Below are 12,241 nucleotides of genomic sequence, written 5' to 3'. Positions count from 1 at the left end.
CAACTCGGCCACCTCTGGCCAAGTGGAGGAAACTGACTTTCTGACTTTGGGGAGCGTGGAACAGTTTGTCAAGCATCAAGCAGCAGGTGCTCTTAATCCAGATGAATGACAAGGGTAAGTCAGGAGTCTCCAGCTGCTGTGGAATTCTGACCAGCAACTGCAACAGGAAAAACAACGCAGTCTGAACACTCTTGACTTTTCAGAAGTTAAAGGTAAGGGTCACACGTCACGGAAGGAGTACTGTCATTTGAGTGCAGCAGTTTCAGCTATAGCCAAGTGGTTCTTAGTTCTGGCCACTTACAAATTTGTAGTAGTCTGGGAGGCTCTTTTCGCTGCTACACATTAGATACATCTCATCTAATGCCAACTGGTCGCGGTTCCACCACAACTTTAAACCAAGTCAATAAATGTTACCTCTTTGAGAAGTAGGGCACAGAAGCACAGCGTTCCATGCCACAGCGCTGCCCTCCCTGGAAGGAGGGAACAAACTGCCCTCTGCTTGCTGTGAACTAAGCCCACCAAAAGCCAGTTGTCATTAGAAAACATACAATAGAGAGCTACGCTTTAGCTCTTAGGTTTTATTTCAGTACCACTTAACTAGTCCACTATGATGGAACAGCTGTCAATTAAATCTGTTTTCAACAGTTCTATTCTTTACATTAATATTCTTTCCAGTCTCTGAAGAAACAGAAGTAAGTTTGAACAGTTTACGTGCTCTCTATATGCTGCCTTGCATTACCAGATTTCTTTACTGGAAGTAGGTGAAGCTTCAGGCCAGGTGCTGAAGCTGGTCCTTTCTCCAAAGTGTCCATAATCCACATGGTTACTACAGAATAGAGCACGAAACGGAGGAAGGGATGTTTCAGACCATTTAAATACTTTTCCAGAAATAGCAACTGAACTGTCCTTCACACATCCTGGCTGAAGGATAGTTCTTATTAAAGGTAGGAAGCTGGGGAAAGTGACAGCTGGATTAAGAGGTCAGTTTTAAAGCACTGGGAAGTTGTAAAGCAATTTTGTTTGTTGAGAGAGAGATAAATATATACAAGCTTGGGGACACCATTGTTTTGAAGTTTGAAAAGCAGAGTTGTTAAAGCAGGCAGGAAAGACTTTAAGCATCAATAGTATTAGCTATGTCAGGTCAAAAAACACAGCAGGTGGCAAATAAAGCCATAATTTTTAAGGGCAAAGCAGCATCTAGTGCAAAACAATTCAAATTAAATCCTGGTGCCCATTACCAGGAAGCTGTAAGACAAGACTGGAGGTAACCACATGCTATACCAGAGCAAGAGAAGTATTTAAAAACCCCACAACCCTTTCTCAACAAAGATGACTTACCCGTTTTGTACCCTCGGGGCATGTTTCCTCCCACAGTACTGTGAAAGGGCCTGTTCTGACACGTGAAACAAGCAGTGTACCCAGGGCAAAATAAAGTCAATGCACGTGCCTTATTTTCATAGCATTGTTTAATATTTCAAAGAACTGTACTGTCAGTTCAGCTTAGATATTTCTTACTAAAATTAAAGTCATTTGTATTTCCGAGAAACATTCTAGACAAAGGAATGTTTCCTGGAAGGACGCGTCCTGTCGTTTCCAAGCAAAAGTGTCAGATTTGCAGTAAATCTTAGAAGTAGGAGGGTGTCAGGGTTCTCCCATGACTATGCTTTGTGTGCACATGAATAAGGTGATACATTTCAGATCTTTTGAGCAGTTTGTTTTATTACATAAAGGTCACATAACTGTATATTTGCCTACTTTGTACACAATTGTCTAGTCTTACGCACAGTGGCTCCCAAGTTCTTCCTAGTACTGGCAAGCACCAGTAAATTCTGCAACAGAATATCACGTGCCTTAAGTTTAAATTGGGACCTTGGTAGATGGATCTTGCACCCAGTTATCAGGAATGTACAAATGTCTTTATTCAAAAAATACAAAATAAATTATCTGTAGGCATGGACAATGACTGTAAACAATTACACGTGTTAAATGAAATCCAGTAACTGATGGTTACAGTGATTCTTTTAAACACCAGCCTCACTTCAGTCACTATCCACCCTCCTGCACTGACAGCTCAAGTTTTTAAAGTCAGAACTGTCAGTCTTAAACAGCACAGCTCATGATGCTTCCCTAGCCCAGGAATTAGAACATGCCACCTCCCATTCCTCCGCCCATCCCACCCATCCCTCCCATTGCTGCCTCCTTCTCTTCTTTAGGAATTTCGGTCACCACTGCTTCTGCTGTTGATAAGAGAGAGGCAACACCTGCAGCGTCCATCAGAGCAGTTCTCACAACCTAAAAATAGGAAAGAACTTAATACCTGCCGACCATCACATGAGCTGGGAGGTAGGAAAGCTGAGAATTAAAGAGTATTTTAGGTTACCTTCGTTGGGTCTATGATTCCTTTTTCTACCATATTTACAAAGTCCCCAAGCATTGCATCATAGCCAACTTCTGATGGACTCTGCAGGATTTTTTCAACTATTAACGATCCTTCAACACCTGCATTCTTTGCAATAGTCATTGCTGGGATTTTCAGAGTTCTCTTTATTATTTCAATGCCTGTAAGAAAACGGATGTTTAGAATTACAGATTACATAAGCTGCTCCTATTGCCAAGGCACTCACTCATGTGCTGGAGATCAATACAAAAAGAGAGAACCCTCTGAGATATTTTTATCAGTTCCAGAGGAAAAGAGTTCTCTGCTACTCGACATCTGTCAACAAATTAAATCATTGCAGGATATTCACACACATTTTGGTTTTACTTCTGCAGAAGGTAGTAAGGAGATTACTGTAACATGGCACAAAGCTTTTTTCCTTCTGATTTGACACACAATCTCTTAAGCATTCTTGGATTTCATGTCTGTCAGCAATGGCTCTAACAGTCAACTCAATTCTCCTTTAATGGTTTGCAATTCTTCGCAGGGAGTACTGCTGCTTTATTGTTACTGGTTCTTTCGCATCCAAGTCAGGGTCGCAGTAAAAGCTCCTCACTGTAAAGCGAAGACCGCTAGCTATACCACAGGGATATGAAGTTCTAAAGATCAAGTAACTAAAAACTCTGAAAGCCATCTGTAGTTAATCTTACAAAGCCTCAGGAGGGAAGAAAGTCTATTCTTAACACCTTCACATTCAAGTAATTTACTTACCAATTTTCTGGTCTTCATTGGCTGGAGCTAAGGCATCTAAAGCTGGAATGCAGCGAAGCAATGCACAGCCACCGCCTGGAACGATGCCTTCCTCTACAGCAGCACGGGTGGCGTTCAGGGCGTCAGTAACTCTGTCCTTCTTCTCATTCACTTCAACATCACTTGTGCCACCGACCTACAAGAAGCAAGTCACACGTCAAGGTCCACAAGGCGCCTGGGTGGGAGAGCACTGCTGGCTATGGAACTGCTGCTGCAAAATTCAACAGCCAACTTGAAGCGCCAGAAAGGAAAGCCACGCTCTCCCACACTGGCAGTGTTCTTTTGTACCTCAGCACGCAAGAAGCCTGAATACACAGTTTTAGTTGATTACTTCGAGTTCTTAATACCAAGGTGTAGCACTGCAAGAAGCCAAATTCCTTAACCCAAATCAACTGCTGAGATGATGAGACAACCACATAGTCGTGACTCGGATTATCAATGACGGACTTTTCCTAAGAAGTTTTATCTTCTCACCTTCAATACTGCTACTCCGTCAGACAGTTTGGCCAGTCGCTCATTCAGTTTCTCTTTTTCATAGTCACTTGTGGTAACTTCTAGCTGTTCAATGATTTCTTGAATGCGTTTTTCAATCTGAGCCTTTTCACCCTTCCCCTTTAGAAGCATGGTGTCATCTTTTGTCACAATGACCTCTCCAACTTTACCGAAGTCATGGGGCTGAATATCTTCCACATTTAGGCTCAAACCCTCTTCTCCAAACACCTGAAACAAATTATGTGAAACATTAGAATTCACAGTTTCTCCATATGTGAAGCTTTTATTTATAGACGCACAAACACATAGAGCAGGCTAACAGTGCAACGCATCACACTACTGTAGCTAAGTTGAACCAACTCTTCCCTTCTCCTAACCAAGTCCAGGCACGCAGGTACCTCACGAAGAGGGAGCTGCCACCTTCTCGCTCATGACTGACTCATGTAACTCACTGACTCAAAGTAGAAAACAGAGTTGTGTTACAGAGTTCTCCTTGTATTTTGAGAAGTAGTATCGGCACTAAACTCGCCTTACAATAGAGTTTGCTGGTTTGTAACTTTGTGCTCCAGTTAACCTGAAGTTTTATTTCAATAACCACCTTTGGATCCCAGTATCATGCTGTGATTTTAAGTGTGTATTAAAAAAAAGCAGTGTAAAGGGACACTAATTGGCACACCAACTATTTGAGAAGTTGAGTGCAAAAGAAAATTACCCAGTCTGTTCAAAACATTTTAAAGAATTTTGTGTACCATACTCAAGTCTGGGCAATTGTTAGACAATCAGTTTTGTAAGGTCACAAGAAAGCTTTGCTATTTCTGAGAAATTTCCTTGATGTTCCTCCTCCTTCCCCTTAAGAACATAAATGCTACAAGGAAGTTGTGTGTAACTGCAGTCAGTTAAAAGGACATATTACTCATGGTCGGTCAGGGCTGTATTACACAGCAATATCCACATTTAAAAAAAAAAAAAGTATGATGATTCAAACATTAGCATAACTGTTACATTTTTGAAAGAACAGGACACAGCCTGCAACAAAGCAAGTATAAGCCATGACCTAAAAATATACATTCTCTTCCTCCTTAAATACTATTAGCAGTTCTTAGAGCAAAAAGCCAATCAAAACATCATTACTTACAGCACCACCAGTAGCAATTGCCATATCCTTAAGCTGGTTTTTCCTGTTGTCACCAAAACCTGGTGCTTTTACAGCAACAACCTGAAGGCCAACTTTCAGTCTGAAGAAAAGAATACAGAAAGCAACATCGCACGTGTGTTCAGAGAACGAGTCTACTAAACCCAGTTATTTCACTACAGCTCTAACTATCAAGCAAACAAGGAGACCTCCATGAACTGAGCTGGTCTCGCTCACAAAGGTAGTTAGGAAACAACTGGAATTCTGTCCAAACTGATGCACAGTTCAGATGTACCGCTCCGTACAAAAGGTGCTGTTTCTTCGGTACTGATAAGAGAACAGACAACAGTACTACACCACAGCAAATTCAAACACAGGCTTTTGTATGTATTCCTTTACGGGCATGAAAACACACACAAAAAAGCACTATTTGTCCAGAAGTATGGATTTCAAGCCTCACCTGTTCAAAACTAGAGTGCTGAGCGCTTCTCCATCAACATCTTCAGCAATAATGACCAAAGGTTTGCGGTGAGAATTGGCAATTTCAAGTGCTGGAACTATGGACTGTACACTAGAAATTTTCTTTTCACTGATTAAGACATAAGCGTCCTGGAATTCACATTTCTGCCCTGCAGAAACAACATGCGTTATCTGAACAATCCCATTATAAAAACGTATCAAGCATTCTCTCTTAAACTTAAGGAGCTACTTTGGAGCAACTGTTGCACTTTTCAATGGCATTGAAGAGAGACACAAGTTGTTTTCTCCAAGACTCCACTTTGAATTCTACGTTGCCCCGGAGCATTGCAGGGCCAACCTGGTGGCCGCATGGATGCTGTCCACACTTAGCAGAGAAGGGGAGAAAAAAACCAACCAAACAACTAACAAACAAACCACCACAGAGTCCAAGTTTTTACCAGGAGTTAGAAGTTTCTGATGGGGAAGGACCCCCCCTGTGCTATTGCCATGGTAGGTAGCGTAACAGATTGTAAAGACTTTGTAACAGGTACCATTATTTCTAACTTACAAAAGCCATTGGAAGGGATTTGACATGTGTTACTGTTAACTCACCTTTGGTTGTATTAATAAAATACGGAGAGATGTAGCCTCTGTCAAATTTCATACCCTCAATGATTTCCAATTCATCGTTTAGAGTTTTTCCATCCTGTTTAGATGCAAGAAAGTCCACATTAAAGACCCCTTATTTACTACCAAAAGCACAAGTATATTTTGAGCATGCCATACACAACAGAATGAAAGGCTGTGTTTTGTGTGCTTCCCCCTTCAAAATAGAAGTATTGTAAGAGGGAACAGCAACCAAGCCCCAGCCTAAAGGAGCTGGGGAGGGAGGAGTTATGGTGAGATACCGTAACGTGGGCAGCAGCAGCTACATCACGCGCCACAAAAGCCAGCCCTAACTGGAGCAGAGACAGTCGCTTTGCCCTTAGTCCCTATGTTGGTCAGTTCTTACCTTGACAGTGATTACACCCTTTCGTCCAACTTTTTTCATTGCATCAGAGATTATGTTGCCAATTTCTTGATCTCCATTTGCTGATATTGTGGCAACCTGAAAGAGTAAGCCATTTAATCTCATTTCACAATATAAGTCATTTGTTTCCTCACTATAAAGAAAATCAGGACAACCATTTTCAATTGTCACATTTCCTGACAAGACAGGGCAGAGCTGACCATAGCACATCCACACCAGGGCCCCAGAACTCTGTTAGAAGGGCTAACAGCCCTTGGGCAGCTCAAGCCCAGGGAAGATCCCGTGCGCTGGGCTGAGGCAGCACTCACAAGCCACCTCCATCTGCGGCCGTGGGGAGAAATGCACCATGAAGGCCAGCCAACACAGCTGGTGCCCGAGACCCAGCTGGGCACCCACCTCCACCTCAACCTCCCACAGCAGGTCTGCCACACCCCCAGAAGTCCACTATCACCTCCCACCCACAAACACTTCTTTGCTCTTGTCAATTCTTCCCAAGTACACAAATTTATGTTTTCACACCACGTTTTGGAACAAAACTTAATGATGAAAAAAAACTACCTACTTCTCAGCTAACTTCTAGCAGTGTAATTGAAGGCAGAATATTGTGAATTTTAAATAACTCAAGACAATGAAAATGTTATCATGAAGATCATTCAATGAAACATATTCTGGTGACTAATATACACAGAAAAATACTCAGGTGTCCTACATACACAACCTGACTCCATTAAACCTGACTTCACAGAACTTTTTCTGAACGCTAGCTATGTAAACTTGGTTTAAATTTCATTTATTTTCACCTGTGCAATTTCTTCTGGAGTTGTAACAGGTTTGGACAGCTTCTTCAGCTCAGCTATGATAGCATCAACTGCAAGCATCACCCCTAAAGATGAACAGAATACTTGTGAGTGAACAAAACAAGGTATGCAGCACAGAACCCACCCCCTCAAACAGGTTAAGTTTCAAACCAAAGTCCACATTGCAACAACGCAGCAAGTCTGCGTGTTCAAAATCAAGCAACTGGCAGTTCTAGTGCCATACTGTCCTTTGTATACCTAGCGATCATTTTTTGGAATTGGTGTGACATACCTTCCATCATGATCAAAGTTTATGGCAAATTTATTTACACGGCACTGGTAAATTCATATACTTATTAGAAATTAATTAGATGTCAAAATGGTTTTAAATGGAGCTTACCTATGACAGATTAAACAAATTAACTGCATATAAAATAGTAAAATGATTAGAAAAAAGAAGAATTGTTCAGAGTAAGTAATGTAACAAGAACAAGTAGGCTCTCTACACATTGCTCTTCTTATATGAAGCTTCATGTGGCTCTCTAAGAAAAAGGCAACTTATTCAGGAAGTCAGTGAAATTTGAAATATGAAAAGTAAAGAGACACTGATTAAACATTAAAAACAAGGGGAAAAGACATTACCCCTCCTGATTTCTACTGGATTAGCTCCTTTGCTGATCTTCTCAAAGCCTTCCTTGGCAATAGCACGTGCAAGTACTGTTGCAGTAGTGGTACCATCTCCTGCTTCTTCATTTGTGTTGTTGGCAACATCTTGAACTAACCTGGCTCCAATATTTTTGTATTTGTCTCTTAAGTCAATTGCCTTTGCTACTGTCACACCGTCTTTTGTCACTTTGGGACTTCCCCAGCTTTGTTCAATAATAACTGTTCTTCCCTAGGGCGACAAAGAAGAAATATTGAATCAAAGGCACATAATCCACAGCATGTTACTCTCAGAATTCAACAGAAAATTAAAATCCTTTTGAGCAGCCACAGCTGAACAGAAACATCCCCTCGCGCAGAGCTTTTCAAGCACACACATCACCAAGGTTCTGCAAAACTGGAAAAATGGCTCAAGTCTTATACTTTCACAGAATGGGGCTTCATTCCCCAGCCATAATGCTTAATACCACAGACTCAGAAGCCTGCAACTAAAATATAACTGGTTTTACACAGAAAACTTATCAAAAAGATTCCCTGTAACACTGGTATTTTCCCCTAAAATTAAAATACGGCAACATCATGAATTAAATTTGCAAAATTTCCACCAAATCACAATAAAAAGTCTATGTGATTGAAGAACAGTAATACAAAGCTCAATTTGTTGATGACGGGGGGGAAGCAGAGACTTGCAAACCTTGTCAGTGATTATCAAAGAGAACTGCGAATACTTAACAAATTTGTGTTAACGTATTGCAATAATTGCTCAAACACTGCAAGTTAACAAGCTGTTCTTCTCTTATCCTGTACTTGCATTCAACTAAAAAGCTGGACTATCCTGCGCAACATATACACACGCAGTTAATATGGAGACTATGGACCATACAGGGAACACAGGGCAGATGCACCTGCACAAGAGGAATTGCTTGTTCCCAGATGAAGTCAGTAGCCTGAATCGCTGCCCCCATCAATCACATCCCAGTTTGAGCTGGAGGCAGCAGAAATGCAAGGAGCCACCTCTGGTTCACTGCTGCCCTGAAACTTTACTATCCTGACAGCAGGAGCTGTTGAAAGAGGGGAAGGGAGAGCAGCTGCCCCACTTCACCACTGCCAGCCCAGCCTGGCTGACCCCGCACAAGTCCCCTCACCTGGCCTGCCAGGTCCAGCTCAGGGCTGACCGTGCTGGCTCCTGCCTAGACACTGCCGTAGCTGATCACACGCCACTGCAGCTTCAGCTCCAACCAGAGCTTGGATCCCGTGCCAAGAAAGCTAGCTAAGGACTCCCATACAGCACGCCAGCGCCATGCTGCACTCCCTTCCTCGCCTGCACAGAGCCCACTCACTTCTGCCTCAATGGCTTAACTAACTGGGGATTCCTGCTGTGCACGAGACTCTGCTGATCCTGAAGTACAACTAGCCTCAGAGGCTGTAAAAGAAACGTTAGGCTTCAGTTACTAACGTTGAACTTGCAGAAGAGTTTACGTAATTCTAACTGTGCTATAAAACAATTATCACACAACAATGCATAATCTGGCTTCTTACTGCTACTTCATTTGACCTGCAGTTCTCCTACATCCAAAAGTAGCGCAACAGTACGAAAACTGTCTCTGTAGGATCCTGCTACTGTGAAGTTCTTCATGTCTCTTCTTGCTTTGCTTAATTTTATTCTCTATTTTGGCATGGTCTTAGCGTTTGTTTGGTAGTTACGAGAGGAGTTGCACAAAGTCTACTTATAGCTGATCATATTAAAAGACTTACACTTGACAAGCACTTTTTAGCTGTGTTTCTGAAAAAAGGAACACCACCAGTAAATACACATGCATTCTGAATGGTCCTGCATATCAAGAATATAAGCATTTGCATAAACTAGTTCTGACAAAGTAACCAACATGCTGTAGCAATAGATTGCGAGAGGCTGCAAATCACATTTCTTTAAACATAGAACAGTGCTGAAGGGAAGTTTCCTCACCAAGGGGTATTTCTTTAAAACGCTGGAAGCAGAATCAGGCATTACAGTAGAATCCCTAAACCTCTACAAATACATGGGGAATGGCAGATAAAGTGAGAACACTGGAAGAAAAACCCCACAAGGTTATAGTAAGTTGCATCAGGCACTGCCCTTTAACCAGTGCATTAGAACTATGCTTAAGTACTCGCAAAGTAGCCTGATCTAAAAAAACAAGAGTTAAATTAACTGACTACACTTAAACTTTGTTCCTTTACAAAAAACAGCCCCAGCTTGCTGACTTCACTGTTCCTTAACCTTCACCTGCTCAGCTTATGACATTTTTGCCTTTGAATAAAGCCAATAGTGCACCAAAAACGTGCAAGAAGTACATGAATGAATTTTACAGAGGCCAAGCAGCCTTGAGAAGAACTACCATGCATATGCTGTTACCATATGAAACAGGCATTCCTATGACCCCAAAGAAAATCAGGGTCTCTTCCTTAAAAAGGAGTCTCATTTCAAGCCTTACTGAACATTGCATGACTATGCAGAATACAGCACCTACTCTTCCAAAAGACCTAGAACTTGCAGGGAACCGTATGCCATATTCTGTCCTATAAGCAGCACAAATGAATGCCACTGCCATGGAATTTCACTTAAGCTGGTAACATTTACCAGCCAGCTGAAAACCCAGTGTTACACTTTGAATATCTCTTTCACCTTGTTAATACCAAAAGGTAAAGTCATACAAAACCATAATTTGAAAGAAAAAGAGCCCCAAAACACCCCTCTAAAACAAAAAAGCACCCACATGCTAATTAACCCATCTCATGATAAGATAATTAAGTTATCTAGCACATTGTTGCAAACTACCAACTGAGACATGATAACCTATTATGCACATCCCCTTAACCTTCAAACTGTTCAAACAAATCTACTGCAATGAGGCAATTCATTTTGTTCCTACGAAAAACACATGCACTATTGTCACAGTTCAGGTAACAAAAACGGCTGCTTGCAGTGGTCTGTCCATATCCCTACACCTTCGTTTTACATATCTGCAGATGATAATCATGCAGCTCCACCGAGGGAAAAAACTAACAACTGTTTTTTCATACTGTATTGTCTTTAAGCCGACCAAAGTGTTAGCATAAAAAAAAAGATGCTAAACCTTCCATTACCTTTGGCCCCATGGTGACAGCTACAGCATCTGCTAAAAGATCTACTCCTTGAAGCATAAGAGCTCTAGCATCTGCTCCAAACTTCACATCTTTTGCATACGCTCGTGTTAGATGTGGGGCGAGTGCTCTGGACACTGGCCTTATCTGACGGAGTACTGTAGACAAACGGAGCATGTCTAGAAGGTTAAAACAAATGCAGAGCAAAATATAAGCGTTATGTTTTTACCCAGTTACTTCTAGAACAAAAGGGAAGAAAAAGGATTCAGGAAGAAAAGCAGATAACCATGAACTTTTAGTGTTTCGCCTGGTTGAAATGGAGACACACGGGCACCTACAAACAGCAAGCCTAGGGGTCCCAGATCCTGAAGGCGAGATCTGGGCTGCAGCAGCAGCAGCTGCTCCCTGAGCGGCCTCCAGTAACCCCCAGCTTCTCCCGCCGGGCCTTCCCCGGCAGCATGGCGGCGGACCCCGGGGGCACCATCAGCGGCGGTGCGGGGGCCGCGCACGCCGGCGGCGCTCCCGCTCCGACGGGCCCCGGGGCGAGGCTCCAGCGCCCGCCCGCCTCTGGCCAGGGCCGCCCGCCCCGCGCGGGGAGGGGAAGGCGCACGGCTGCGGAACAGGGGCCCGGCAAGGCCGCGGGCCCCTCATGCGGGACGCGGCCTCCAGCCACATGTCCGCTTCCCCCAGGACGCGCGCAGCAAGGTCAACAGCCGCCCGCCCGCGCCCCCACGCGGGCAGCAGCCGCGCGCCTCGCCCCAACGGCCGGGCTGGCGGCCGTTAGCGCCGCGCGCTCCGAACAGGCCCGGCCGTTAACGGACATTAACCCCTCCCTCCCCCCCACCAACGGGAACCACCGCAGGGGGAACGGGCGGGAGTGGGACGGGGGGGGGCGGCGGCAGCCCTGGCCCGGCTCTGCCTGGGGAGGGGGTGTCGGCAGGCCGGAGCCGCCGCCACGCTCACCTGCAGGCAGTGTGGGGGGAAGCAGCAGGCGCCTCCGCAGTCCGTACCGAGCAGTGAGCGGGCAGATCTGCACGCAGCAGCGGGAAGGCGCTTTAGGCACTGACCGCCTCCGCCCCGCCCCCCCGGCCAGGCAGCGGCCCATGTGGGGCTCCGCACCGCCCGGCCCGGGAACCAGCATAGCCGCCGCCGCCCCGCCCCTGGCAGCAGGAGGGCGGCCGCCCCCGCCGACAGCGTCCTGTGGGGCTGGCGGCGCCGCCCGCGCCGGGCGCATGCGCGGCCATCTCCGGCATGAACCACTCAGGTTCCGGGGCCCGCCAATTCCAGAACCTTCTGGAACGCTCATGCTCGCCGAAGGTCAAAGTTGAGCTGACTTCACTTCCGGGCGGGCTGCCGAC

At 44.5% G+C, this 12,241-nt stretch overlaps 1 protein-coding gene across 1 annotated transcript; it reads right to left on the bottom strand.

Annotated features, from left to right (window-relative positions):
- Positions 1-1,692: 1,692 nt before the first annotated feature.
- Positions 1,693-12,022, bottom strand: HSPD1 (heat shock protein family D (Hsp60) member 1). Its single transcript, XM_063340457.1, has 12 exons — positions 11,847-12,022; positions 10,887-11,062; positions 7,740-7,992; positions 7,101-7,183; positions 6,283-6,378; positions 5,883-5,976; positions 5,272-5,440; positions 4,815-4,914; positions 3,662-3,907; positions 3,149-3,323; positions 2,381-2,559; positions 1,693-2,292 (listed from the first exon to the last, which is right to left on the bottom strand). The coding sequence occupies exons 1-12, from the start codon at positions 11,986-11,988 to the stop codon at positions 2,140-2,142; spliced, it is 1,866 nt and encodes a 621-aa protein (XP_063196527.1). The 5' UTR covers positions 11,989-12,022; the 3' UTR covers positions 1,693-2,139.
- Between the last annotated feature and the right edge of the window lie 219 nt (positions 12,023-12,241).

The sequence above is a fragment of the Chroicocephalus ridibundus genome, chromosome 7 (genome assembly GCF_963924245.1).
Source record: "Chroicocephalus ridibundus chromosome 7, bChrRid1.1, whole genome shotgun sequence".
In the NCBI taxonomy this organism is placed as follows: domain Eukaryota; kingdom Metazoa; phylum Chordata; class Aves; order Charadriiformes; family Laridae; genus Chroicocephalus; species Chroicocephalus ridibundus.
This window is presented reverse-complemented; position numbering and strand designations above follow the sequence as displayed.